General features: G+C 41.6%; 1 protein-coding gene across 30 annotated transcripts in view; it reads right to left on the reverse strand.

Annotated features, from left to right (window-relative positions):
• LOC148404383 (protocadherin gamma-C5-like) overlaps window positions 1–27,607 on the reverse strand; it is a 226,049-nt gene that overhangs the window by 67,412 nt on the left and 131,030 nt on the right. The window contains exon 1 of one of the 30 annotated variants that reach the window (XM_088381050.1): window positions 24,334–26,880. The exons of 25 other annotated variants lie outside the window; for them this stretch is intronic. In XM_088381050.1, the coding sequence (XP_088237176.1) occupies window positions 24,334–26,715 (2,382 nt within the window). In that variant the 5' untranslated portion in view covers window positions 26,716–26,880. Of the gene's footprint in view, window positions 1–420; window positions 2,976–3,779; window positions 6,316–16,708; window positions 19,294–24,333; window positions 26,881–27,607 lie in introns of those variants that run through there. 4 more of the 30 variants (XM_088381107.1, XM_088380863.1, XM_088381100.1 and 1 more) reach the window with 4 other exon arrangements.

The raw sequence follows: 27,607 nt of genomic DNA on the forward strand, positions 1-27,607 counted from the left end.
TTATTATTTATATTATTATTATTATTATTATTAGTAGTAGTATTATTATTATTAGTAGTAGTAGTAGTAGTAGTAGTAGGAGTAGTAGAAGTAGTAGGAGTAGGAGTAGGAGTAGAAGTAGGAGTAGTAGTAGTAGTAGTAGTAGTAGTAGTAGTAGTAGTAGTAGTAGTAGTAGTAGTGGTAGTAGTAGTAGGAGTAGTAAAAATATGATGCAATCATTTTATTATTAGTATTATTCTTATTATTTGGTCGTAAATCTTAAGCAATGCGTACGGCAACATAAAATGAAGCAGATGCAACTTCCCTTAGCTTATCATATACAATGGTCATGTATGGACTCCGACATAAAATTGTAATTGTGGCGCTTTTGTTCACTGACAAGGGGAAAAGTTATCTTACAGAAAAACTCAAGTAACCAACCTCAATAGGAGAGTCAGGTTCATCCAGGATGTTCTTTTCATTGCGTCTCATCTGCAAGGTCTTTGTTAGACTGGGATCCATGACCAGAACGTTGTGATTCGCAACCCTGTCCAATTTACAGTCACTTTTTCTGGAGTCGGTGGTCCTGCACACCTCATAATTGTACACGTGCGGGAGGGTCCCCGTCCCCAAAGTATCCGAGTACCTAGGTGGATAGTACGGGATGACGGGCAGGTTGGAATGGTACAGGACGCGAGACTGTCTCCACCTGTACACTTTGACTGCGATGATGAGCAGCAAGCAGGTGATGAAGAGGAAGGAGACCACAGCCAATGCCAAGACTAAGTAAAAAGTCAGCTTGTCATTGTACTCCTTGTCGTACATGCTCAAGTCAGTGAACTCTGACAGCACCTCAGGAAAGCTGTCGGTCACTGCCACGTTCACAATGACTGTGGCTGAACGAGAGGGCTGCCCGTTGTCCTCCACCACAACAGTCAATCTTTGTTTGACAGCATCTTTATCAGTCACTTGGCGGACTGTTCGGATTTCTCCATTGTGGAGGCCCACTTCAAACAGCGCCCTGTCTGTAGCTTTGTGTACTTGATAGGAGAGCCAGGCATTCTGGCCAGAGTCCACGTCCACGGCCACCACTTTGGTCACCAGGTAGCCCACGTCTGCTGAACGAGGCACCATTTCAGCCAGCAGCGAGCCGCCCGTCTGCACCGGGTACAACACCTGAGGGGCGTTGTCGTTCTGGTCCTGGATCAGGATGCGAACGCTCGCGTTGCTGCTGAGGGGAGGGGAGCCTCCATCTTGCGCTCTAACCAGGAAATGGAACTCTTTCAGTTGCTCATAGTCAAAAGAGCGCATTGCATGGATGACTCCACTTTCAGCATTGACGGACACATAGGAGGAGACTGGCACTCCGTTAACTGAGGAGTCCTCCAGGATGTACGAAAGACGAGCATTCTGGTTCCAGTCAGCATCACTGGCTTTTACGGTGAATACAGAAAGCCCTGGTGTGTTGTTTTCCACAAGGAAGCCCTCATATGAGCTCTTCTCAAAGACAGGCGCATTATCATTCACATCTGAGATGTGCAAGATGAGTGTGACACTGCTGAAGAGGGGGGGCACACCCTCATCAGAGCACATCACTGTGATATTATACTCGCCCGACCTCTCTCTGTCCAAATCTACCTCTGTAACTAAAGTATAAAATCCATTCAAAGAGGTTTGTATCTTAAAGGGAGTTGTATCATCTTTGACACATTCTACTTGTCCGTTATTTTCTGAATCTGGATCACTTACACTTAACATTGCTATAACAGTATTAGGAGGTGAGTTTTCTAAAATGGTGTCGGATTTGGAAACAACATTGATGACAGGGCTGTTGTCGTTCATATCAATCACATCAACAACCACCTTTGTTGAATCAGACAGACCTCCCTTGTCGACTACCTCCACATCCATCTGATAGGAAGTTGCCTTTTCATAATCTACATCACCTACCAGCGTTATAACACCAGTTTGCTGGTTAATGTTAAATATGTCTGTCAGAAGACGTTTGCCGGGAGATATTAAATATGATACTTCACCATTTAGGCCAATGTCTTCATCAGATGCACTCACAGTTGTTAGACTGGTGCCCTTGGGTGCATTTTCAAGTATTTTTGCTCTATAAATACGTTTTTCAAAACTAGGTGCGTTGTCATTGACATCTAACACATTAACAAATATCTGCATAGTGCCTGACAGTTGTGGCTCACCTCCATCAATAGCAGTTAATAAAAGCCTGATATAACCCTGCTTTTCTCGATCGAGGGGCTTCTGCAGCACCATTTCTACCTTTTTACTCCCATCAGCCTCATTCTCTAATTTTAAGGCAAAATTATCAGCAGGAGTGAGCACGTATTGTTGTAAGCCGTTTATCCCTATGTCCAAATCGATTGCTTTCTCTAATATGAATTTGGATCCTATGACGGCTGACTCGCTAATTTCAAAGCGCTTTTCAGCGTTGGTGAAGCTGGGCGTGTTATCATTTATGTCGGTAATCTCCACCGTAACTCGAAACATCTCCATTGGATTTTCCAGAATGATCTGAAAATGCAAAGCGCACGGCGAGGTCTCTGCACACAAAGCCTCCCTGTCTATTCGCTCTTGGATTACGAGGACTCCTCTTTCTTTATTCATGCCGATGTACTCCACACTGCGGCCGGTGTACACACGAGCCTTGCCAGATTTCAGCCTTTTGTGATCTAAACCTAAATCATGCACTATGTTTCCAAACACAGAGCCTTTAGGCATTTCTTCGGGGATGGAATAGCTGACCTGGCCAAGCACGGAGCGAAGGCACACAGCCGAGAAGAACAACAGTACTTGCCGTCTCATTGTTTTGTCCGTGGAGCTTGTTTTCATTCAGCAATTAAAATCCTACAATCCTGACTCCATTAGAAAACATGCTCCGAAAAAAAGCAGAACTCCACAGTGTGTTCTATAAAATCCAGTAGAATCGTGAATCCTCACTGTTTGCGTCAAGAGACGACTGTTCAGTATGTGCTATCACCAACACAGCAGCGCAGAAGGCAGGGACAAAGAATGGAGGAGGAAGGAAAAAAAAAAACAGCAGCCTTTAAATTTCATCAGGCATGCCAACAGCGCCACTTTGAGACGAAAAATATAAACTACAACAGAAAGTAAAAAAAAAACAAGGGGGGGAAAATAACACATGCCACCAAATCCAACTGGCAGAAACCAAAGTACTAAAGATAAAATGTGACAACTAAAGCAAAACTAAAGCTAAACTATATGATGATTATAAAGTATGCACATATCATAAATGAATGCTTATTTTAATTATTTGATAATCAGTAAATTACATGCAGATAACACAATGGATCACTTGCAGTAAATAGGGGCAATGTGCACTGCAGGTCATTTCGCCAACACGACTGCTGTCCATGGTGCTGAAACAGCTGCTTTGGAGCTGCTGTAATCAGGTCTAACTTCAGCCCAAACTTTTTGTTTTCTTGACAGTAATGGTCAACCTGTTCAGTGGACATTATTTCACGTTATATATTCATGTCGTGTTGTAAAGTTAAGCATTTTAACTGAAATATTGCAAGTACATATTTGACTTGGAAAACTAACCACCATTAACATATGAATCACAGCAAATTGCCATTTGATGACTTTCAACTTTGCAGGAGAAGGTAAGTCACACACTTTCACGAGGCAGCTGTATAGTATCAAAGACAAATGGCAGATAACAGCTGGAATACATGGTGGCCATCTATAATCATGCATTTTTGCTATTGCCTGCATACCAATTTTTCAACATTTATAAGTTTCAAGACACCAACCTCTAGAGGAGAGTCAGGCTCATCCAGGATGTTCTTTTGAATGTGTAGCTTCTGCATGGTCCCGGCTGAACTCGAGTCCGTTACCAGCATGTTGTGACTGGCAGCTCTGTCCAATTTACAGCCACTTTTTCTGGAGTCAGTGGTCCTGCACACCTCATAATTGTACACGTGTGGGAGGGTCCCCGTCCCCAAAGTATCCGAGTACCGAGGTGGATAATACGGGATGACGGGCAGGTTGGAGTGATACAGGACGCGAGACTGTCTCCACCTGTACACTTTGACTGCTACGATGAGTAGCAAGCAAGTGATGAAGAGGAAGGAGACCACAGCCAGCGCCAAGACCAAATAAAAAGTCAGCTTGTCATTGTACTCCTTGTCGTGCATGCTCAAGTCAGTGAACTCTGAGAGCACTTCAGGGAAGCTGTCGGCCACCGCCACATTCACGATAACTGTGGCTGAACGAGAGGGCTGCCCGTTGTCCTCCACCACAACAGTCAGTCTTTGTTTGACAGCATCTTTATCAGTCACTTGGCGGACCGTTCGGATTTCTCCATTGTGGAGGCCCACTTCAAACAGCGCCCTGTCTGTGGCTTTGTGTACTTGATAGGAGAGCCAGGCGTTCTGGCCAGAGTCCACATCCACGGCCACCACTTTGGTCACCAGGTAGCCCACGTCTGCTGAACGAGGCACCATTTCGGCCAGCAGCGTGCCGCCTGTCTGCACTGGGTACAGCACCTGAGGGGCGTTGTCGTTCTGGTCCTGGATCAGGATGCGAACGCTTGCATTGCTACTAAGAGGTGGAGAGCCTCCGTCCTGCGCTCTGACAAGGAAGTGGAACTCTTTCAGTTGCTCGTAGTCAAAAGAGCGCACTGCATGGATGACTCCACTTTCAGCACTAACAGACACATACGAGGAGACTGGCACCCCGTTAACTGATGAGTCCTCCAGGATGTAAGAAAGACGAGCATTCTGGTTCCAGTCAGCGTCACTGGCTTTTACAGTGAATACAGACAGACCTGGTGTGTTGTTTTCCACAATGTAGGCCTCATATGAGCTCCTCTCAAAGACAGGCGCGTTGTCATTCACATCTGAGATGTGTAAGGTGAGAGTGACACTGCTGGAGAGGGAGGGCATGCCCTCATCAGAGCACATCACTGTGATGTTGTACTCACTCGACCTCTCTCGGTCCAAATCACCATCTGTGACTAAGCTGAAGAACTTTTTAGATGTACTTTTCATCAGAAATGGTATATTATCTCCAATAAAACATGCAACATGGCCATTTTCTGCCAAGTCAGGATCTTGTACATTAAAGATAGTGACCACCGTTCCTGGTGAAGAATTCTCTGATATGGAACTGGTTTTAGACATGATATTTATAGACGGGGGATTATCATTTGTGTCAGTCACTTCCACAATAATTCTACATGAATCTGTCAGCCCTCCATCGTCACTAGCTTGCACAAATATTTCATAGTGAGCCACCTTTTCATAATCTAGCCTTCCAATTAAAGACACGGCACCACTTTTTTCATCAATTTCAAAAGTAACAGGAACGTCATCCGCTGTGTTGGTTATTGAATAAGACACTCTTCCATTTGAGCCTTCATCTGCATCCACAGCACTCACGGTGCACATAAAAGTGCCTTTAGTGGCAGTCTCCATCACAGTCACCTTATATATTTCCTGCGTAAATACAGGAGCGTTGTCATTTGAGTCTAGCACCACAATTTCTACACGCATTGTTCCTGTCAGCTGTGGGTCACCCCCATCAGCCGCAGTGAGAACTAAAGAGAGATGTTCTTTAGCTTCTCTATCTAGAGGTTTCTGCAGGATCATCTCCACGCTTTTGCTACCATCTTGTTGATTTTTTAATTTTAGATGAAAATGATCAGAAGGCTTTAACGAGTAGCCCTGCAACCCGTTCACACCAACGTCTAAATCCACAGCCCTCTGCAGCACGAATTTTGCTCCAATAACATTGGATTCGCTTATCTTAAAGGTCATTTCATCCTTTTTAAAAGTGGGCGCATTGTCATTAATGTCATTAATTTCGACTGTCACCGCATAGAATTCAATTGGATCTTCCAGTGTGATCTGTAGATGTAACGCGCACGGCGTTATTTGTCCGCACAGCGCCTCCCTGTCGATCCTTTCTTTAACAACGAGCAGCCCTCTGTCTCTGTGCAGCTCCATGTAATCTGCATTCCCCTCCGTGTAGATGCGAGCTTTCCCAGATTTCAGCCTTTTCACATGCACGCCCAAATCTTGCGCTATGTTTCCAACCAAAGAGCCTTTGTTCATTTCCTCGGGAATGGAATAGGTGACCTGCCCGAGCACCAATCCGACAAAATACACCCAAATGAACAATAGTACTTGCCGCTTCATTGTTCCATTCGATGTGCTATGGTCCAAATTAGAGATTAAAAACATGTAAATTCCTCTTATCCAAATAGGGACTCAAAAAGAAAAATATCGTGGGGTCTGAGATGAATTTATCCTTAAAAAAACAACAACGACTGAACCAGCAGATACGTGCGCGTTCCCTCTTCTGTTGGTTTAATGTCGATGTGGCTCATTGTGTGCAGGGTACACGGATAAAGATCGGGAAAATTTCTGGTCAACAGCGTCCCTAAGAGTCCAAAATTGTGTACTGCAGGATATCATATCTAGGGTTCCGCCTAATGCAAAACAAGCGGGCCTATAATAAAAAGCATTTTCAGTCATCCCCAAAGTCATCGTCATATATTAAGAGGAAAATTAGGGTTAGTGTTAGGCTACTTATTTGTTAGGGGCTCTAAAACGAACTCTAAACTTCAAATCCAAACCAAATGCCAAACAATCATCTACTTGATAAAATATTCTACTCATCATTTGGACAACAAATGGAAAAACACACCCACCAAAAAATGTTTTTTAAGAAAAATAAAGAACTCATGGAGAAGGGTGATTAATAGTCAATATATAATATCTCTGCAATATCCCTCAGTGATTCATCTATTTTGTTATTCCACATGCAGCAGCTGATTGCAACAAAAATAAATCAAGGTTATAGGCATTGCCATCCATTTTTCAATATGTTTCTACTATAAATAAACACTGAGGAGATTGATGATCTCTAATAACAAAGATGATTCATTTTCATTAAGGTGACGGCAGCACAAGTAAATATGTATAATCTCATAGGTCGTGGACAATTACACAGACATTTGCTGGTGATTGAGCACAAGATAACCTTGGATTTTTTATGCAAAGATATCAAACACCGTTGGAATGCATGGCTATACCCTATGTAGCACCAGTAGCACAGACGTTGGCTACTTTTTGAGTCATCAAATTTCTCTAGTGAATAACTACAGTATTGACACAGCAGTAATATCTTTGGTAAAAACTATTTGACGTGCAGTCCCTGCAAAAGCATTTGCAATAGCAGAAAAAAAAAAAATCCACTTCCGGCAAGACAAGATATAATTCCAGTCAAATGCTAGACAATGAAAAAATTATAAAATATGACAATGAGTTGCCGTAAGCACCATTTACAAATATTTGTAAATGAGCTCTCCTTGCAACAAACAAAACGTGGCTTCAACAAAAATCTGTGAAGTCACATGTTGAAAATTAACACTCCTGCTAAAAGGTTTACAAAATGCATTTGGTTTTGTCAACGTATTCGTGATGTCCATTTCTAATAAACAAATTCCATTCTGTCTTTGTCATTCATACGAATGACATAAGTGGAAGCCGCAAGTAAGGAGACACACATAATATCTTTAAAAGCGCCAACATGTGGAGAACCTATGCAAATGTCAGAGGAAGGTTGACACATCCCCGCCCAAAAACAATTTAATATACGCATTATTTAGTTATTTGAAAAAATATGATTGTCTAATTTGATACTTAATCGAGTTCGATTTCTATAACTTAGTAACGCTTTACAATCAAGGGCGCCTAAATTATACACATGCAGTTAAAAAACACATTTGGTGTTTGGCACCCTTTTGTCTCTGACCATGGTTCTGATTCACATGGCATGTATTTTGCAAAGGGAAAATGGTTAATTCTAACCTCTATAGGAGAGTCGGGTTCATCCAGGATGTTCTTTTCATTGCGTCTCATCTGCAAGGTCTTTGTAAGACTGGGATCCATGACCAGAACGTTGTGACTCGCAGCCCTGTCCAATTTACAGTCACTTTTTCTGGAGTCGGTGGTCCTGCACACCTCATAATTGTACACGTGCGGGAGAGTTCCCGTCCCCAAAGTATCCGAGTACCTAGGTGGATAGTACGGGATGACGGGCAGGTTGGAGTGGTACAGGACGCGAGACTGTCTCCACCTGTACACTTTGACTGCTATGATGAGCAGCAAGGAGGTGATGAAGAGGAAGGAGACCACAGCCAGCGCCAAGACTAAGTAAAAAGTCAGCTTGTCATTGTACTCCTTGTCGTGCATGCCCAAGTCAGTGAACTCTGAGAGCACTTCAGGGAAGCTGTCGGCCACCGCCACGTTCACAATGACTGTGGCGGATCGAGAGGGCTGCCCATTGTCCTCCACCACAACAGTCAGTCTTTGTTTGACAGCATCTTTATCAGTCACTTGGCGGACAGTTCGGATTTCTCCATTGTGGAGGCCCACTTCAAACAGCGCCCTGTCTGTAGCTTTGTGCACTTGATAGGAGAGCCAGGCATTCTGGCCAGAGTCCACGTCCACGGCCACCACTTTGGTCACTAGGTAGCCCACGTCTGCTGAACGAGGCACCATTTCAGCCAGGAGCGAGCCGCCCGTCTGGACTGGGTACAGCACCTGAGGGGCGTTGTCATTCTGGTCCTGGATCAGGATACGAACGCTTGTGTTGCTACTAAGAGGAGGGGAACCTCCATCCTGCGCTCTGACCACCAAGTCCACTTGTTTAATTTGCTCATAATCAAACGATCGAACGGCACTGAGAACACCGGTTTCAGAATTTAAAGAAACAAAAGCAGACACAGGACTGCCACTTATGTGTGTGTCCTCTAAAAGATAAGATATTCTCGCGTTTTGATTCCAATCAGTGTCTCGAGCAGTGACAGCAAATATGGAAATGCCTGGAGAATTATTCTCTGCCACATAAGCTGAATAAATATTTTTATCAAATATTGGTGCATTGTCATTCACGTCTGATATTCTAAGATGTAACTTTGTTGAACTAGAAAGTGGAGGTGTTCCAAAATCAGTGGCTGTAATTGTTATATTATATTCTGAAACAGATTCTCTATCAAAAAATTGATCTGAAATTAAATTATAATAGTTTGTTAGAGATTTGTCTAATTTAAAGGGGAGTTTTCCATCTATGGAACATTTTATTTGCCCATTTTTATCAGAATCTAAATCTTTGATGTTAAGAACTGCAACTGTTGTACCAGGAGCTGAATCCTCAGACAGTGGACTTGAAAATGACATTATATTAATGACTGGTGCATTGTCATTGACATCAATAACATCAAATATAACTCGACTGGTCCCACTCTGCCCACCCTGATCTTTTGCTTCCACCCTCACTTCATATTTTCTGTTCCTTTCATAGTCTATTTGACCAAACACATGAATGATTCCAGTGTTTTCATCAATATTAAATATACCTGCTGCACTTCCTTTCATTTTCGACAAACTGTATGTGATTAATCCATTTGAACCACTGTCAGCATCTGTAGCATTTACCGTAATTACACTGGTGCCTTTCAGTGTGTTTTCCATAACATAAGCTTTGTATTCTGATTGATTAAAAACTGGCCGGTTGTCATTTACATCTAAAACGTTTATTTCTATATTTACGGTGCCAGATCTTTGTGGAGTTCCTCCATCAAGTGCAATTAACTTTAATGACAAATGGGGATGTCGCTCTCTGTCTAAAGGCTTCTGGAGCACCATTTCAACGTATTTACTGCCATCAGGATTTGCATGCTGATTTAAGATAAAATGATCGTTTGGTGACAAAATGTAATTTTGCAACGCGTTTTGTCCCTCATCGAGATCCTCGGCACTCTGTAGTAGAAATTGCACTCCAACTGCAGTCCCTTCACTTATTTCAAATAGGAGAGCTTCATCTTTATTTTGAAATATAGGAGCATGATCGTTTATATCCAAAACTTCAACAATTATTCTGTGCAGCTCGATCGGATTTTCTAAAATGATCTCAAAGTTAAAGCTACATGGCGTCACATCTCCGCAAAGCTCCTCTCGGTCTATTCTGTCATTGACGACTAGCAGGCCTTTGTCTGTTTTCAGCTCCGTGTATTGAATGTTTTCTCCCGTCACGATGCGGGCCCGCCCTGCAACCATCCTTTTTATATTCAAACCAAGATCTTGTGCAACGTTACCGATCACGGCGCCTTTCTTCATCTCCTCCGGAATAGAATAACGAATTTGACCAGCCACAGTGGCAGCTAAATAAAAAAAGAACAAAAGCGATCCAATTTGCTGCCGTGGTCCACAAAACAATCTCCATCTCCGGCGCGCGTCCGCGAAGCATCTTCGACGTGCCATATTTGCCAAAATAATCAATTATTCCACAAATAAAATCACAGGTCCACCTTTGAAATATCCACTTCGGTGAAATAAAAAACAAAACAAAAAAAACATCAACACTAACAATTAAAATCCGTAAAACAATCGCTCGGAGGGGCGCTCTGGCTCTTACGTGTACTCCTCATCAAATGAAAAGAGCGAGTTGCATGACTGCGCAGGCGATCTGGGTTTGAGTAAATAGAGGAAAAACCTTACGTTGACCAATAGCGTCCCTTAGAGTAGAAATGGTGAATGTCATGTGTATGTGTTCAAACCCTGCACACTGACAATAAATGCCATGTTCGCAAAGAAAAAAAAATCGATTCATAACGTTCTCATCCGTAGTAACAAACGACCGCAAAATCAAAACCCCAGACCACTTTAAATCAACGTTCAAATACTAATTACGTGTTTATACTGAATTACAACAACAATTCTCAGCTTGTTAATTCATGCCGCAAAGATATAGCTATTGCAAAACGCTGGCTACTATTTTCTGACTTACTTTGTCACTTCAATACCTGACGTGTCACATACACTCTATCCTTTTCTTACAATGTTTTATTGAAGCCACAAATGAGTATAGAAAAACAACAACTAATCAAGCAGTGAATAAATCGGCTTCAACCCCCAGAGTCTGCTCAATTTCTGCTTGTCGCTATAATTGTCCATAAGAACTGGTAATAACATTGTTTTTTTTTCCTTTGTTGTTAGTGGTTATTTTTGCTGATTTTACTGCGTCAGTTTGTGTCATTAGTTTAAGATAAATCCTTATTTTTAGTTTTAACCTTTAAAATTAAAATTTTGAGTTCATGTCGGGTGTCTAAACAGTTTGCTTTTTAAACATTTCAGTTTATGCAGTAATTCAGTTTACAAATTATTGCCTATGGTCAGCAGAGGGTACGCCAACTTCGACAAGAGCAATGAGCTGGATTGCTCAAAGTGAAAAAAAGGGAGCAAACCTCTTTGCGGGTGTTTTCGTTAGGGTTTAGCATTTTAACATGGCTAAAAGTGTAAACGAGTTCATTTTGCATGATATGAGTCTTTTGATGACATTTCTTTGAAACCTCATGAATTCTATGCTCACTATCACAATTGTTTATTTTGAAGATGTCGGGGTGTAAAATGTTAATTTGACCTTTGTGGGCAGGAATTTCAGGAATACTTTTGTTGGGTTGGTGGAATAACATCAAGATAATAAAAATTAAAACATATAGAACATGGACTTGACTTAAAAGTGAGCAAAATTACAAAGTCCGTTAAACATTGACAAATGTTTCAACAACCAAGTTCAAAGTTACCAGCACTATATTAACTTCAGAAGATGAAACTTTCAGCACCATGAACAGCACCAACACATACATACACAAACAGCAAAAGCAATTGAAATGATCAAAAAGAAAGGGAATGGTGAAACAGTTTACTCACCAATGTTGACATCTGAGAAAAGTCTCCTGACATCTGCTTGTTGCCATTCGACATATCAACATCAGCTTCATCCACATTCACTAAACTTTGACTCATAGCTTGCATGTTCTTCATGTCACTTTTTCTAGACTCGGTGGTCCTGCACACCTCGTAATTGTACACATGCGGGAGTGTCCCCGCCCCCAAAGTATCCGAGTACCGTGGCGGATAGTACGGGATGACGGGCAGGTTGGAGTGGTACAGGACGCGAGACTGTCTCCACCTGTACACTTTGACTGCGATGATAAGCAGCAAGCAGGTAATGAAGAGGAAGGAGACCACAGCCAGTGCCAAAACTAAGTAAAAAGTCAGCTTGTCATTGTACTCCTTGTCATGCATGGTCAAGTCAGTGAACTCTGACAGCACCTCAGGAAAACTGTCAGCCACCGCCACGTTCACAATGACTGTGGCTGAACGAGAGGGCTGCCCGTTGTCCTCCACCACAACAGTCAATCTTTGTTTGACAGCATCTTTATCAGTCACTTGACGGGCAGTTCGGATTTCTCCATTGTGGAGGCCCACTTCAAACAGCGCCCTGTCTGTGGCTTTGTGCACTTGATAGGAGAGCCAGGCGTTCTGGCCAGAGTCCACGTCCACGGCCACCACTTTGGTCACCAGGTAGCCCACGTCGGCCGAACGAGGCACCATTTCGGCCAGCAATGAGCCGCCTGTCTGGACTGGGTAGAGCACCTGAGGGGCGTTGTCATTCTGGTCCTGGATCAGGATGTGAACGCTCGCGTTGCTGCTGAGGGGAGGGGAGCCTCCATCCTGCGCTCTGACACGGAAGTGAAACTCTTTCAGTTGCTCATAGTCAAAAGAGCGCACTGCATGGATGACTCCACTTTCAGCACTCACGGACACATATGAGGAGACTGGCACTCCGTTAACTGAGGAGTCCTCCAGGATGTACGAAAAACGAGCATTCTGGTTCCAGTCCGCATCACTGGCTTTTACAGTGAATACAGAAAGACCTGGTGTGTTGTTTTCCACAATGTAGGCCTGGTATGAGCTCCTTTCAAAGACAGGCACATTGTCATTCACATCTGAGATGTGTAAGGTGAGAGTAATGCTGCTCGACAGGGAGGGCACGCCCTCATCAGAACACATTACCGTGATGTTATACTCAGACGCCTTCTCTCTGTCTAATTCGCCGTCTGTCACTAAACTATAAAAATCATTTTTGGAGATTTTAAGAACAAATGGAATGTTTTCGTTTATAAAACAATTCACGTTTCCATTTTCTCCTGAATCTAAATCTTCTGTATTGATCATAGTGACAACAGTATTTATTTCAGCATCCTCTGATATTACGTTAGATTTGGACATAATGTTAATTACGGGCTTATTGTCATTTATATCTTGTACATCAATAATTAATTTACAAGAGTCTGTGAGGCCTCCATCATCACTTGCAAGTAAATGAATTTGAAAATTTCTAGACTTCTCATAATCTATATTGCCAATTAATGAAACCTGACCATTTTCTTTATTTATATCAAAAATAGTTTTAACATTATCGAGTGTGTTTGTTATTGAATACGATATTTTAGAATTCAATTCTCCATCTGCATCAGCAGCAGAAACAGTAGCCACGATTGTCCCAGCAGGTGAATTTTCATTAACGATTGCTGAGTATGTTGGCTGTGTGAAAACGGGGGCATTATCATTAACATCTAACACTGTAATAAGAATCATCATCGTTCCCGACATGGGCGGCTCTCCTCCATCTACAGCCGTTAACACGAGAGACATCTGCTCCGCTTTCTCTCTGTCTAAATGCTTCTGTAAAATCATTTCCACGTTTTTATTTCCATTTGCTTTATTTTGCAATTTGAGAGCAAAATGATCCGATGGTTTTAAGCCGTAATTTTGAAGGTCATTAATTCCAACATCAAGATCGACAGCCCTATCTAAAACAAATTTTGCGCCGATGGTCGCACTCTCACTTATTTTAAATTTCATTTCGTTTTTCTCAAAGCTAGGTGCATTATCATTTATGTCTGTAATCTGCACAGTAACACTATAAAATTCCATTGGATTTTCTAGAATAATTTCTAAATGCAGCGCACAAAGCGCGGTGTGTGCGCAAAGAGCCTCCCTGTCGATCCTCTCTTTAACGAGGAGGACTCCTTTCTCTCGGCTCAGCTCGATGTATTCTTCATTGTTCCTCGAATAGATCTTAGCTTTGCCCGAAATCAGACGTTGAATTTGTAAACCTAAATCCTGTGCGATGTTGCCCACTAACGATCCTCTGGTCAATTCCTCTGGAATAGAATAGCTGGCCTGGCCGTACACTGCGTCTAGGGCGAAGAGGGACACAAACAGCAGCGGTACTTGCCCATTCATTGTTCCCTGCAATTCTCCCCTGCGGAGCTCCACTCTGCATATATTCCACTAAAAAGACTCTCCTCACAGTCTAATGCCGGATGTAATCCACTCTTAATCGTCGTAAATAGTGTTCAGGTCCAAAATTCTATATTGTAGAATTGTAGAATCTATATAATTCTAAATTGACAAGCATGTCAAATGATCCGTTCTCCTCCCGTCGCTTTATCACAGTGTTATGTCGACGTTATACGGAGGAGCAGCTCCAGTCCTGACCCAGTCATTTACTTTTTGGTCTACAGCGTCCCTAAGAGTCCATATTGCAACACTGCAGGGTGGAAGAAGACAAATCCCTTTCTCCAGCAATAGCGTACAAGATAGAGAAAATCTGTTCGTAAAAAAGACCCTACTACATTAGTGACTGCACGCAAACATGAGTAACACGCCACAGTCACTCTATAACAGCTTGAACACTGAAAAATATTAAATTAACAAATGTATGCTTTCTAGTAGTCCCAATTTAACGTCAACATTATGTTTCACCACTGTAACAACACGGGCATCTCTAAAAATTCTGACACATTTTTACAACTTTGCTAAACTTGCAGGGATTTTCTTCCTTAACTGAGATTAATTCCTCTTGTTTAACTAGGCACACAAACACAAAAGGTAAAAGTAGCTGCATTAATTGTACATGTTCTATTGAAGCTGTTTACAAATAAATATTTTCAGTGTTATGTCACTATGTGTGATGGTTTACCTGGCAACCATTTAAAAAAAAATTATGTACGGACTTCAAAAGGTGCAAATTCAAGTTAGCAACATCAAAGATAAAGGCTATAATTGTAGATGTGCACCATTCATGCATCCTTGGCTCCACAATTTGTCTTCAATAAATACTCACATAAAAGACCTACGTCAAAATAAAGACACACTGGCAATTTGTAATCTGTCCCCAAAATGTTTTTTTGCGATAGTTGTGCATTATCTTATTTATTTGGAATTATTGGACATGATAGGAAGGCAGATGAGTTCAAATTTCAAAATTAAACAATTTTCAAAGTAATGTTTTCAAATGCTCTCCAATATGGAGTTACTTAAAGGTTGCTAACTATGATGGTATATAGGGAGAGGGGAAAGTTTTTTTTAGCATCGCAATGCCTGACAGTCCTTGAAACAATATAAGTTAAAGTTGTGCGGAAAATGGTTTGTGGGCAAACAACATCCAGTAGATTTTCCAAGTATACGCAATCATATATTTTAACAGTCTTGACACCTGTATGTTCTAAAATGTGTCTGATATGGTGGCAGAGGCGATTAAGATTCACATTTAAACCAGTTTCCATAAGCAAACGGTTTTGACGAAGCTACAATCTCATAGTAACAAATACAACCTTAATGAAATGGAAGATTTCCAAGAAAACCTTTTTCAAAATGGGAAATGTCAAATCAAGAGCAGAAATAATTTCAATTCTCGCTGTGAAAAAAGAAAATACAGACAACCAAGTCAAAGTCATGTAGTTTTGGGGAAATGTCAAGCAAGCCCAAGAGAGAGATTAGGAGACACAAAAGCAATCTTTCCGCCATGTATTTCATAAATTGCTTGTTTGTCTCCATTAGGTTCGCAGGGAATTGGAGTCTATCCAAGCTGACTTTGGACGAGAGTCGGTTTACACCAAAAACTGTTTGCCAGTCATTCACAGCCAGTCATATTTATACAATCAACTATTCACACTCACATATACAAAGTGGTAAAAATCACCTTAAGTCAACCGAACAAATGTTTTTGGAATGTTGGAGACAAACATGAAAGAACAGGGAAGACAAGCAAACTTCATGTAGGGATGTTCAAACTACGAATCGAGAATGCGTCAACTGACTACGAGGAAAATGCGCTAATTACAAATCCGCCACGAAAAGTAAGATGCTTTTTTTGGTAAACAAGGGAAAATGTAGGCTACATGTTTTCCAGGGGGCTCTACCCATGGCAGTGTTTAACATATTAACTTTATTTACCCATCCATGCATTTTCCACACATCTCATCCTTTTCAGGTTTGCATGCTTATTAACTCACTCGTAATCAGTAAGAACTCAGACAAACTGCAAAACGTCGACACTTCATGGGTAATCAAATCCAACTCTTCTAATGGGGATCAGTGGATAGAGAAAACAACTTCATGAGGGTATAGATGAAATCAAATGTTAAAGAGAGGCGTGACTAAATTAAATTTAATGTAACAATTTGTATAACAAGGACATTAAATACGATATCTTATTAAAGACATTTGAACATGAAATTGATAGTACGAAGGCATTGTATTAAGACTCGGGTTGAATAGAGTATAATACAATGTGAGTTTATCTATTCAATAGTTATAGGAATGAGTCTAAATAGTAAGCTCTCGATAGTGGGAAACCTTCCTTTTGAATATGATTCTCAGGGAGCCACAGAAACTAAGTAAAAAAAAGAATGAAAGCTTCTCAAACATTAAGATTCGTGCTTGATCGAAAATTGGAGCCCTTACACTGCTAATAACAACTAAGTCATGAACCAAAACAAGACCGAGAACTCCATGGGACAAAGTTATGAACTAACCTCAAGAGGAGAGTCAGGTTCATCCAAGATGTGCTTTTCACTATGTAGTTTCTGCATGGTCGCTGTAAAACTGGGGTCCATTGACATCATGTTGTGACTACCAGCTCTGTCACTTTTTCTGGAGTCGGTTGTCCTGCACACCTCATAATTGTACACGTGCGGGAGGGTCCCAGTCCCCAAAGTATCAGAGTATCGCGGTGGATAGTACGGGATGACTGGCAGGTTGGAGTGGTACAGGACACGAGACTGTCTCCACCTGTACACTTTGACTGCTATGATGAGCACCAAGCAGGTGATAAAGAGGAAGGAAACCACAGCCAGCGCCAAGACTAAGTAAAAAGTCAGCGTGTCATTGTACTCCTTGTCATGCATGCTCAAATCAGTGAACTCTGAGAGCACCTCAGGGAAGCTGTCGGCCACCGCCACGTTCACAATGACTGTGGCTGAACGAGAGGGCTGCCCGTTGTCTTCCACCACGATAGTCAGTCTTTGTTTGACAGCATCTTTATCAGTCACTTGGCGGACAGTTCGGATTTCTCCATTGTGGAGGCCCACTTCAAACAGCGCCCTGTCCGTGGCTTTGTGCACTTGATAGGAGAGCCAGGCGTTTTGGCCAGAGTCCACGTCCACGGCCACTACTTTGGTCACAAGGTAGCCCACGTCGGCCGAACGAGGCACCATTTCGGCCAGCAGCGAGCCGGTCGTCTGCACCGGGTACAGGACCTGAGGGGCGTTGTCGTTCTGGTCCTGGATCAGGATGCGAACGCTCGCGTTGCTGCTGAGGGGAGGGGAGCCTCCATCCTGTGCTCTGACACGGAATTGGAACTCTTTCAGTTGCTCGTAGTCAAAAGAGCGCACTGCATGGATGACTCCACTTTCAGCACTAACAGACACATATGAGGAGACTGGAACTCCGTTAACTGAGGAGTCCTCCAGGATGTACGAAAGACGAGCATTCTGGTTCCAGTCTGAATCACTGGCTTTAACACTGAATACAGAAAGACCTGGTGTGTTGTTTTCCACAATGTAGGCCTCATATGAGCTCCTCTCAAAGACAGGCGCGTTGTCATTCACATCTGAGATGTGTAAGGTGAGCGTGACACTGCTGGAGAGAGAGGGCACGCCCTCATCAGAGCACATTACCGTGATGTTATACTCGGATGCACTCTCTCTGTCTAAATCACTGTCCGTTACTAAACTATAAAAATTATTTTCAGAGGTTTTGAGCGTAAATGGAATATTTTCATTGATAAAGCATTTAACTATTCCATTTTCTCCTGAATCCAAATCTTCTATGCTGATAACAGTGACAACAGTGTTGATTTCTGCATTTTCTGATATCACATTTGACTTGGACATAATATTTATTTCTGGTTTGTTGTCATTTACATCTTGTACATCAATAATCAATTTACACGAATCCGTGAGTCCTCCATCGTCACTTGCGAGTAAATGGATTTGAAAATTCTTTGATTTTTCAAAATCTATATTTCCAATTAATGAAACTTGGCCATTTTCCTTATTTATCTTAAAAATATTTCTAACTCTTTCTAGGGTGTTTGTTATTGAATATGAAATTTTAGAGTTCAAGTCCCCATCTGCATCAGAGGCAGATACAGTCGCCACAATTGTTCCTACAGGTGAATTCTCAATAACAACAGCTTTGTACGTGGGCTGTGTGAAAACGGGGGCATTGTCATTCACGTCCAACACTGTAATAAGAATCATCATCGTTCCCGACAAGCGCGGCTCTCCTCCATCTACAGCAGTTAACACGAGGGACATCTGCTCCGCTTTCTCTCTGTCTAAATTCTTCTGTAAAACCATTTCCACGTTTTTATTTCCATCCGCGTTATTTTGCACTTTAAGAGCAAAATGATTTGGTGGTTTTAATTCGTAATTTTGAATGTTATTAATTCCAACATCAAGATCGACGGCCCTTTCTAAAACGAATTTTGCGCCGATGGTTGCAGACTCACTTATTTTAAATGTCATTTCATTTTTCTCAAAGCTTGGCGCATTATCATTTATGTCTGTAATCTGTACAGTAACACCGTAAAATTCGATTGGACTTTCCAAAATAATGCGAAAATGCAGCGCACAAAGCGCGGTGTGTGCGCAAAGAGCCTCCCTGTCGATCCTCTCTTTAACGAGGAGGACTCCTTTCTCTCGGCTCAGCTCGATGTATTCTTCATTGTTCCTCGAATAGATCTTGGCTTTTCCAGAAATCAAACGTTGAATTTCTAAACCCAAATCCTGTGCGACGTGTCCCACTAAAGATCCTCTGGTCATTTCCTCCGGAATAGAATAGCTGGCCTGGCCGTACGCTGCATCGAGGGCGAAGAGGGACACAAACAGCAGCGGTACTTGCCCATTCATTGTTCTGTCCAATCCTCTCCAGTGGAGCTCCTCTCTGTATATATTCCACTAAAAAATATCCTTTTCACAGTCTAATGTCAAATATTATCCACTGTAAATCGAAGTAAATATCGTTTTCTGGTCCAATCACGTATATTTTTTGCTCCCCATTTGAAAAGCACGTCAAATGATCCGCTCTCCTCCCGTTGCTTTGTCACTGTGTTATGTCGACGTTATACGGAGAAGCAGCTCCAGTCCTGACCCAGTCATTTACTTTTTGGTCGACAGCGTCCCTAAGAGTCCATATTGCAATACTGCAGGATGAATCAAACCAGATATTCACAATACACGTGCCTCAACGACTGAACACCAATATGACTGACTGCACCCTATAATAAACATGCCAAATACGTACGTGTCACAAAGAGTCTATGCGATGAGTATATGATTGCACATATAACTTTGCGACCGTTTACAACGAAACATTTGCAATGTTTTGTCACAGGGTGATGATTAACTCGCAGTCATTTAAAGAAAATTATGGAATTTAAGGAATGCAGACCGACTCAAGTTTCCAATGTCAGTGATAAAATGATATATTGATAAATGAACATCCATAATAAGTCCGTACAAATATTATAGATCAAAATAGAAGTAAAGTGTTATTGCTAAATTTCAATTCCTCTTCAAAATGGGTAATATTTTTCAGTAATTTTGCAATTAGTATATTTATTTTGAGTTATCAGACATGAAAGGGTCAGCTGAGGCGAAATGTCAAATTCACATGATGTCTTGAAACAATTTTCAAAGAAAAAAATAATATGCTCTTAAATGTTAAGTTACTTAAAGGAGGCTAACTATGATGGCACATAGGGAGAGGTGAAAGCATTGGCCACTCATTATCAAGAGTTTTGATTTAAAAGAAGAACAACTATGCATGATAGTCCAATAAACAACTAGACAACCTACAATTTGTCAGAAAAATGGGCTACTCATCCACACGCTCTACAATTACGCACAAGCGTGCGCGAATCGCACGAACACACATGCACGCACACAAAACAACATTCAGGCGAAGTTCTATTATTTTTAAGTCTTGACATCTGTTCACTATGACTTTTGTCTGATATTATGGCAGAGGCACCTGGGATTCACATACGTTTCCAAGCTAATTGTTTTCACAAAGCATCATGATAGAGACATGTACAAATAGATTAATTATAGATTAATAATAAAATAATTGGACACACATCGCCCTCATTATGCAGGTAGGCGTGCTAAACGCAAATCCAATATGTTAAAAAAAAGAAAATGCTTGAGGTAAATAAGCCTTTTTTTAATTCAATCAAATGTACTATACTGCACATCTCAGTACTCTAGACACAAGAGTGTTTTACTCCAATAGTTCATCCTTTTTGAATATCTTTTTTTGGGTCACGAGCTACTTATTACCACCACTTATTTGCTGATTAAACATTGCAATTTTAACGTATAAAACAACTTTATGAAGATATGCATAAACACAACCGTTACCAAACATGAAAAGCAAAGTATTATTGAATGCAAGTGTTTCGATTTAGTTCAGGTAGATTCGATATTAGATTGCAATAACGACAGCTTGAATATGAACTTGACAGCAATAAAGTAAAATAGTAATGGATAGCTGGAATGGAAAATAAGGATACATTTGAAGTTTGAAGTATTCAACACAAAGAAATTAGCCCATATAAAAAACTATCCATGGTTCTGAAATTGCACTCAACTCCAACTCCTTATATTTCTTCGTTTTAAAATCAGGGGGATTAAAACAATGCCTATCATCTTCAACATTTACACTTAATTGAAGTCATAGGATTAAAACTGAGATATACTACGTTACTAATAACAAATAGGTTACGAACCCAAAACAGGACCAGGAACTTCACAAGAAAATGTTATGAACTAACCTCTATAGGAGAATCCGGTTCATCCAGGATGTTCTTATGTATCTTCTGCATGGTCCCTGTGGAACTGCGGTCCATGACTAGAAAATTTTGACTAGCAGCTCTGTCCATTTTACAGTCACTTTTTCTGGTGTCGGTGGTTCTGCACACCTCGTAATTGTACACGTGCGGGAGGGTCCCCGTTCCCAAAGTATCCGAGTACCGAGGTGGATAGTACGGGATGACGGGCAGGTTGGAGTGGTACAGGACACGAGACTGTCGCCACCTGTACACTTTGACTGCTATAATGAGCAGCAAGCAGGTGATGAAGAGGAAGGAGACCACAGCCAGCGCCAAGACTAAGTAAAACGTCAGCTTGTCATTGTACTCCTTGTCGTGCATGCTCAAGTCAGTGAACTCTGAGAGCACCTCAGGGAAGCTGTCGGCCACGGCCACGTTCACAATGACTGTGGCTGAACGAGAGGGCATCCCGTTGTCTTCCACCACGATAGTCAGTCTTTGTTTGACAGCATCTTTATCAGTCACTTGGCGGACCGTTCGGATTTCTCCATTGTGGAGGCCCACTTCAAACAGCGCCCTGTCTGTGGCTTTATGCACTTGATAGGAGAGCCAGGCGTTCTGGCCAGAGTCCACATCCACGGCCACCACTTTGGTCACCAGGTAGCCCACGTCGGCCGAACGAGGCACCATTTCGGCCAGCAGTGAGCCGCCCGTCTGCACCGGGTACAGCACCTGAGGGGCGTTGTCGTTCTGGTCCTGGATCAGGATGCGAACGCTCGTGTTGCTGCTGAGCGGAGGGGAACCTCCATCCTGCGCTCTAACCACCAAGTCCACTTGTTTAATTTGCTCATAATCAAATGATCGAACTGCACTGAGAACACCGGTTTCAGAATTTAAAGAAACAAAAGTAGACACTGGACTGCCACCTATCTGTATGTCCTCTAAAAGATAAGATACTCTCGCATTCTGATTCCAATCAGCGTCTCGAGCAGTGACAGCAAATACGGAGATGCCTGGTGAATTATTCTCTGCCACATAAGCTGAATAAATATTTTTATCAAATATTGGTGCATTGTCATTCACGTCTGAGATTCTAAGATGTAACTTTATAGAGCTAGAAAGCGGAGGTGTTCCGAGATCAGTGGCCGTAATTGTTATGTTATATTCTGAGACAGATTCTCTATCAAAAAATTGATCTGAAATTAAATTATAATAGTTTGTCAGAGATGTCTCCAATATAAAGGGAAGTTTTCCATCTATGGAACATTTTAGCTGTCCATTTCTATCAGAATCAACATCTTTTATGTTCAGAACTGCAACTGTTGTACCAGGAGGTGAATCCTCAGACAGAGGACTGGAAAATGACATTATATTAATTAATGGAGCATTGTCATTTACGTCAATAACATCAAATATAACTTTACTGGTCCCAGTAAATCCACCTTGATCTTTTGCTTCCACCCTAACTTCGTACTTTTTGTTCTTTTCAAAGTCTATCTGACCAGACACATAAATTTTGCCAGTGCTTTCATCTATATGAAAAACCTCTGCTGCGCTTCCTTTTGTTTGAGACAAACTGTAAGAGATGAGTCCATTTGAACCGCTGTCAGCATCTGTAGCATTTACAGTAACTATACTGGTGCCTTTCATTGTGTTTTCCATAACAGTGGCCTTATAGACTGATTGGTTAAATACGGGTTCATTATCATTTGCATCTAACACATTTATTTCTATATTCACAGTGCCAGATCTCTGCGGTGTTCCTCCATCAAGTGCAATTAATTTTAATGACAAACGGGGATGTTGCTCCCTATCTAAAGGCTTCTGGAGAACCATTTGAACATATTTACTGCCATCCGGATTTGCATGCGGATTTAAGATAAAATTATCGTTTGGTGACAAAATGTAACTTTGCAATGCATTTTGCCCCACATCTTGATCCTCTGCACTCTGCAGAGAAAAGCGTACTCCAACTGCAGCTGATTCACTTATTTCAAATAAGAGAGTTTTATCTTTATTTGAAAATACAGGGGCGTGATCATTAATATCCAAAACTTCAACAATTATTCTGTGCAGCTCGATCGGATTTTCTAAAATGATCTCAAAGCTGAAGCTGCATGGCGTCACATCTCCGCAAAGCTCCTCTCGGTCTATTCTGTCACTGACGACCAGTAGCCCTTTGTCTGTCTTCAGTTCCGTGTATTGAATGTTTTCTCCCGTCACGATGCGCGCTCGCCCAGCTATGAGTCTCTTCATGTCCAAACCGAGATCTTGCGCCACGTTTCCAATCACGGATCCTTTTTTCATCTCCTCCGGAATAGAATAACGAATTTGACCACCTACCGTGGTTACCAAACGAAGCAGAAAAATGAGCGTTCCTACTTTCCGTATCCATCCATAAAACAACCTCCATTTTGTCCGTGAGAAAGAAAGATATCCGTGATTATCCATGATTACAAAAAAAGAGAGGAGTTATGTCCTTGTAATGGATTAATACTTCGTTTACTGATCAATTCACCTCTACACGCAAACCAATGTGAGGCATGAGATTGCTGTTCCTTCACTTGCCCTCACCACTAACAAAAGACAAAATCTCTTCTAGTGCCTCGTCAATAGGGAGGACTGCATGACGACAACACAGGGAAAATCATATCCAAGCCAACAGCGTCTCTTAGAGTCTAAAACGTGTAAAAACGAGCGACGCACAACAAAAGTAATGGCCACTCATAACTCTCAAAAGTAATTACAATATTGCCCTTGCTTCGTTTGAAAATATGTACAGAAAATACCTATAAACAAAAAACATCCAAAATTAATAACGTCTTTGAAAAAAAAGACAAAACAATATTTTTTTCTAATCGTCTCGTTAGCTATTCATGGGAGTTTAACAGAACAGCTTAAAAAAGTTGCACCAGGTGTGATTATTATTATTATTATTATTATTATTATTATTATTATTATTATTATTATTATTATCATTGTTATTATTTTATTTATTCATTTGTTTTATTATTTGGTAGTCGTATTTGTCAGTGATTCGCCCAAAAACCTTTTTTTTTTAACTTTTTGAAGCCATCTTGCAACAATGCTGCACTGTAATGTCAAACTGGGCGACGGTGGGGCGCCTGAGTGGTCCCTAACAAAAACAGAAACACTTCCAGCACCGTGGACAGCGACATTGCAGCTCTTCTCAAAGACAATATTTTGGGTACTAAACATGATTTCTTGACTTGTGGATTTGCAGGCTATGTGACCCCCTTGTATAATTGTGGAACCATGCTGACTGCCATATAACAGATTAAGAATGTTGAAATATTCACTCACCAATGTTGACAACTGTGAGAAATTTCCAGACAGCTCTTTATTCCCATGTGGCAGTTCACCATCATCTCCATCCACACTCACCAAACTTTGACTCATGGCTTGCATGTTCTTCATGTCACTTTTTCTAGAGTCAGTGGTCCTGCACACCTCGTAATTGTACACATGCGGGAGGGTCCCAGTCCCCAAAGTATCCGAGTACCGAGGTGGATAATACGGGATGACGGGCAGGTTAGAGTGGTACAGGACGCGAGACTGTCTCCACCTGTACACTTTGACTGCGATGATGAGCAGCAAGCAAGTGATGAAGAGGAAGGAGACCACAGCCAGCGCCAACACTAAGTAAAAAGTCAGCTTGTCATTGTACTCCTTGTCATGCATGCTCAAGTCAGTGAACTCTGAGAGCACCTCAGGGAAGCTGTCGGCCACGGCCACGTTCACAATGACTGTGGCTGAACGAGAGGGCTGCCCGTTGTCCTCCACCACAACAGTCAGTCTTTGCTTGACAGCATCTTTATCAGTCACTTGGCGGACAGTTCGGATTTCTCCATTGTGGAGCCCCACTTCAAACAGCGCCCTGTCTGTGGCTTTGTGCACTTGATAGGAGAGCCAGGCGTTCTGGCCAGAGTCCACGTCCACGGCCACCACTTTGGTCACCAGATAGCCCACGTCTGCCGAACGAGGGACAATTTCGGCCAGCAGCGAGCCGCCAGTCTGCACCGGGTACAGCACCTGAGGGGCGTTGTCATTCTGGTCCTGGATCAGGATGTGAACGCTCGTGTTACTGCTGAGGGGAGGGGAGCCTCCATCCTGCGCTCTGACACGGAAATGGAACTCTTTCAGTTGCTCATAGTCAAAAGAGCGCACTGCATGGATGACTCCACTTTCAGTACTAACAGACACATACGAGGAGACTGGTACTCCGTTAACTGAGGAGTCCTCTAGGATGTAAGAAAGACGAGCATTCTGGTTCCAGTCAGCATCACTGGCTTTTACAGTGAATATGGAGAGACCTGGTGTGTTGTTTTCCACAATGTAGGCCTTATATGAGCTCCTCTCAAAGACAGGCGCATTGTCATTCACATCTGAGATGTGCAAAGCGAGAGTGACACTACTGGAGAGGGGGGGCACGCCCTCATCGGAGCACATCACTGTGATATTATACTCACGTGATCGCTCTCTGTCTAATTCACTATCTGTCACTAAGGTATAAAAGTTATTTGTTGAGGATTTTAATGTAAATGGTATGTTTTCATTTAAGAAACAAACAACATTTCCATTATCTCCAGAGTCTTTATCTTCTATATTTATCATGGTAACAACGGTATTGAGCTCTGCATTTTCTGAAATAATATTTGACTTTGACATAATGCTTATTTTAGGCTCATTATCATTGAGGTCTTGCACATCAACGATTATTTTGCACGAATCTGTGAGGCCCCCTTCATCACTGGCGAGGATATTTATTTGATAGTTACGAGACTGCTCAAAATCAATTATCCCTATCAACATCACTTCACCAGTTTCTTTATTGATGTCGAATAGGCTTCTAATATCATTTTGGGCATCGCTTATAGAATACGATATTTTGGCGTTCGAGCCCTGATCTGCATCAGAGGCAGAAACAGTTGCCACAATTGTGCCTACAGCAGAATTCTCCGTTACAATAGCTTTGTATGTTTGTTGAGTAAAAATTGGGGCATTATCATTAGCGTCTAACACTGTAACAAGAATCATCATCGTTCCCGACATACGAGGCTCTCCTCCATCCACAGCAGTAAACACGAGAGACATCTGCTCCTCTTTCTCTCTGTCTAAAGGCTTCTTTAAAACCATTTCCACATTTTTATTTCCATCTGCGTTATTTTCCAACTTAAGAGCAAAATGACCCGAAGGTTTTAATTCATAATTATTAACGCCGTTAGTTCCGACGTCAAGATCTACAGCCTTCTCTAAAACAAATTTAGCTCCAATGACTGCTGACTCGCTTATTTTAAATTTCATTTCGCCCCTGTTAAACGTTGGTGCATTGTCATTAATGTCAGTAACTTGAACTGTAATGCTGTAAAATTGCATGGGGTTCTCTAAAACAATTTGAAAATTTAAAGCGCAAGGCGTCGTCTGTCTGCAGAGCGCCTCTCTGTCAATCCTTTCTTTCAACAGGATGACTCCTCTGTCTCTATTCAACTCAACGTAATTGTCACCATCTCGGTTATAAATGCGCGCTTTGCCGGCCAGCATACGTTTGGTCTGCAAACCTAAATCATGAGCTATGTTTCCAACAAGAGATCCTTTGGGCATCTCCTCCGGGATGGAGTAACTGACCTGCCCGAACACTGAACCCACGGAGAGAGAAAAAATAAAGAGCAGCACTTGCCTTGCCATTGTTCTATAAATTCGACTATTTTCCTACCGAAAATAAATAAAAAATCATCTCATCGAAGTAATACTAGTTTGATGAAGGTAATTAATTCCTCTGCTAAATATCCATAGGAAAAGGGTAAATCCAAATGGTTGAATCGCGCTTTTTCCAAAAGCGTGATGGCTCGAATGCGCGTTCTTTGTCGTTGTCTTCGTCTAATATGTCCAAATAACATGGGTGGTTACAGCAGAAACCATCTGAGCCAGCCTGCCGCAGTTTGTGGTCTACAGCGGCCCTAAGAGTTCACTCAGTAAACTGCAGGTACCCAGCATTCATTTATGGTAGAGGCAATTCCTTATCAGTCACCCGTGTATTCCAGCACTTTTATAATACAGTTACAAAAAAGAAGAAAATCAAGTGTCTTCCTAAATAGAATAGTTTAGATTACGACAATGTATTGTCATTAAATCTTTGACATTCTGTAACACACAGCTGTACCTATACTAAGGTCCTGAAGAATATATAACAGCCATAAGAACTGCACCTATACAAAGGTCCTGACGAATATATAACAGCCACAAGCACTCTGTCACATACGAACTTAAAACAATATTTTAACACAAACTAAGGTCCAGGCGACCAATCCATAAACACCAAACACACCCTCTGCTTGACGTTTTATTATGTTAATTTATATTTTGCAACCTTGAATGGGTTAAATATGCAAGAGTTTAAAATTATAATATTTGTTTCTTTGGGAAAACATTTGATAATCATATTTTGCCAAATAAAACAAGAAAGAATGCATAAGATTTTGATATCTTCTGATAACGGTCAACGGTGATACGGTTGACCGTTGCCAAGAAAGAAAAAAAGGTCTGAAGAGCAATCCCGTACTTGATACGTATTTTAAAA

This window comes from Syngnathus floridae, chromosome 1 (assembly GCF_059516105.1).
Source record: "Syngnathus floridae isolate MCC-2025c chromosome 1, RoL_Sflo_1.0, whole genome shotgun sequence".
In the NCBI taxonomy this organism is placed as follows: domain Eukaryota; kingdom Metazoa; phylum Chordata; class Actinopteri; order Syngnathiformes; family Syngnathidae; genus Syngnathus; species Syngnathus floridae.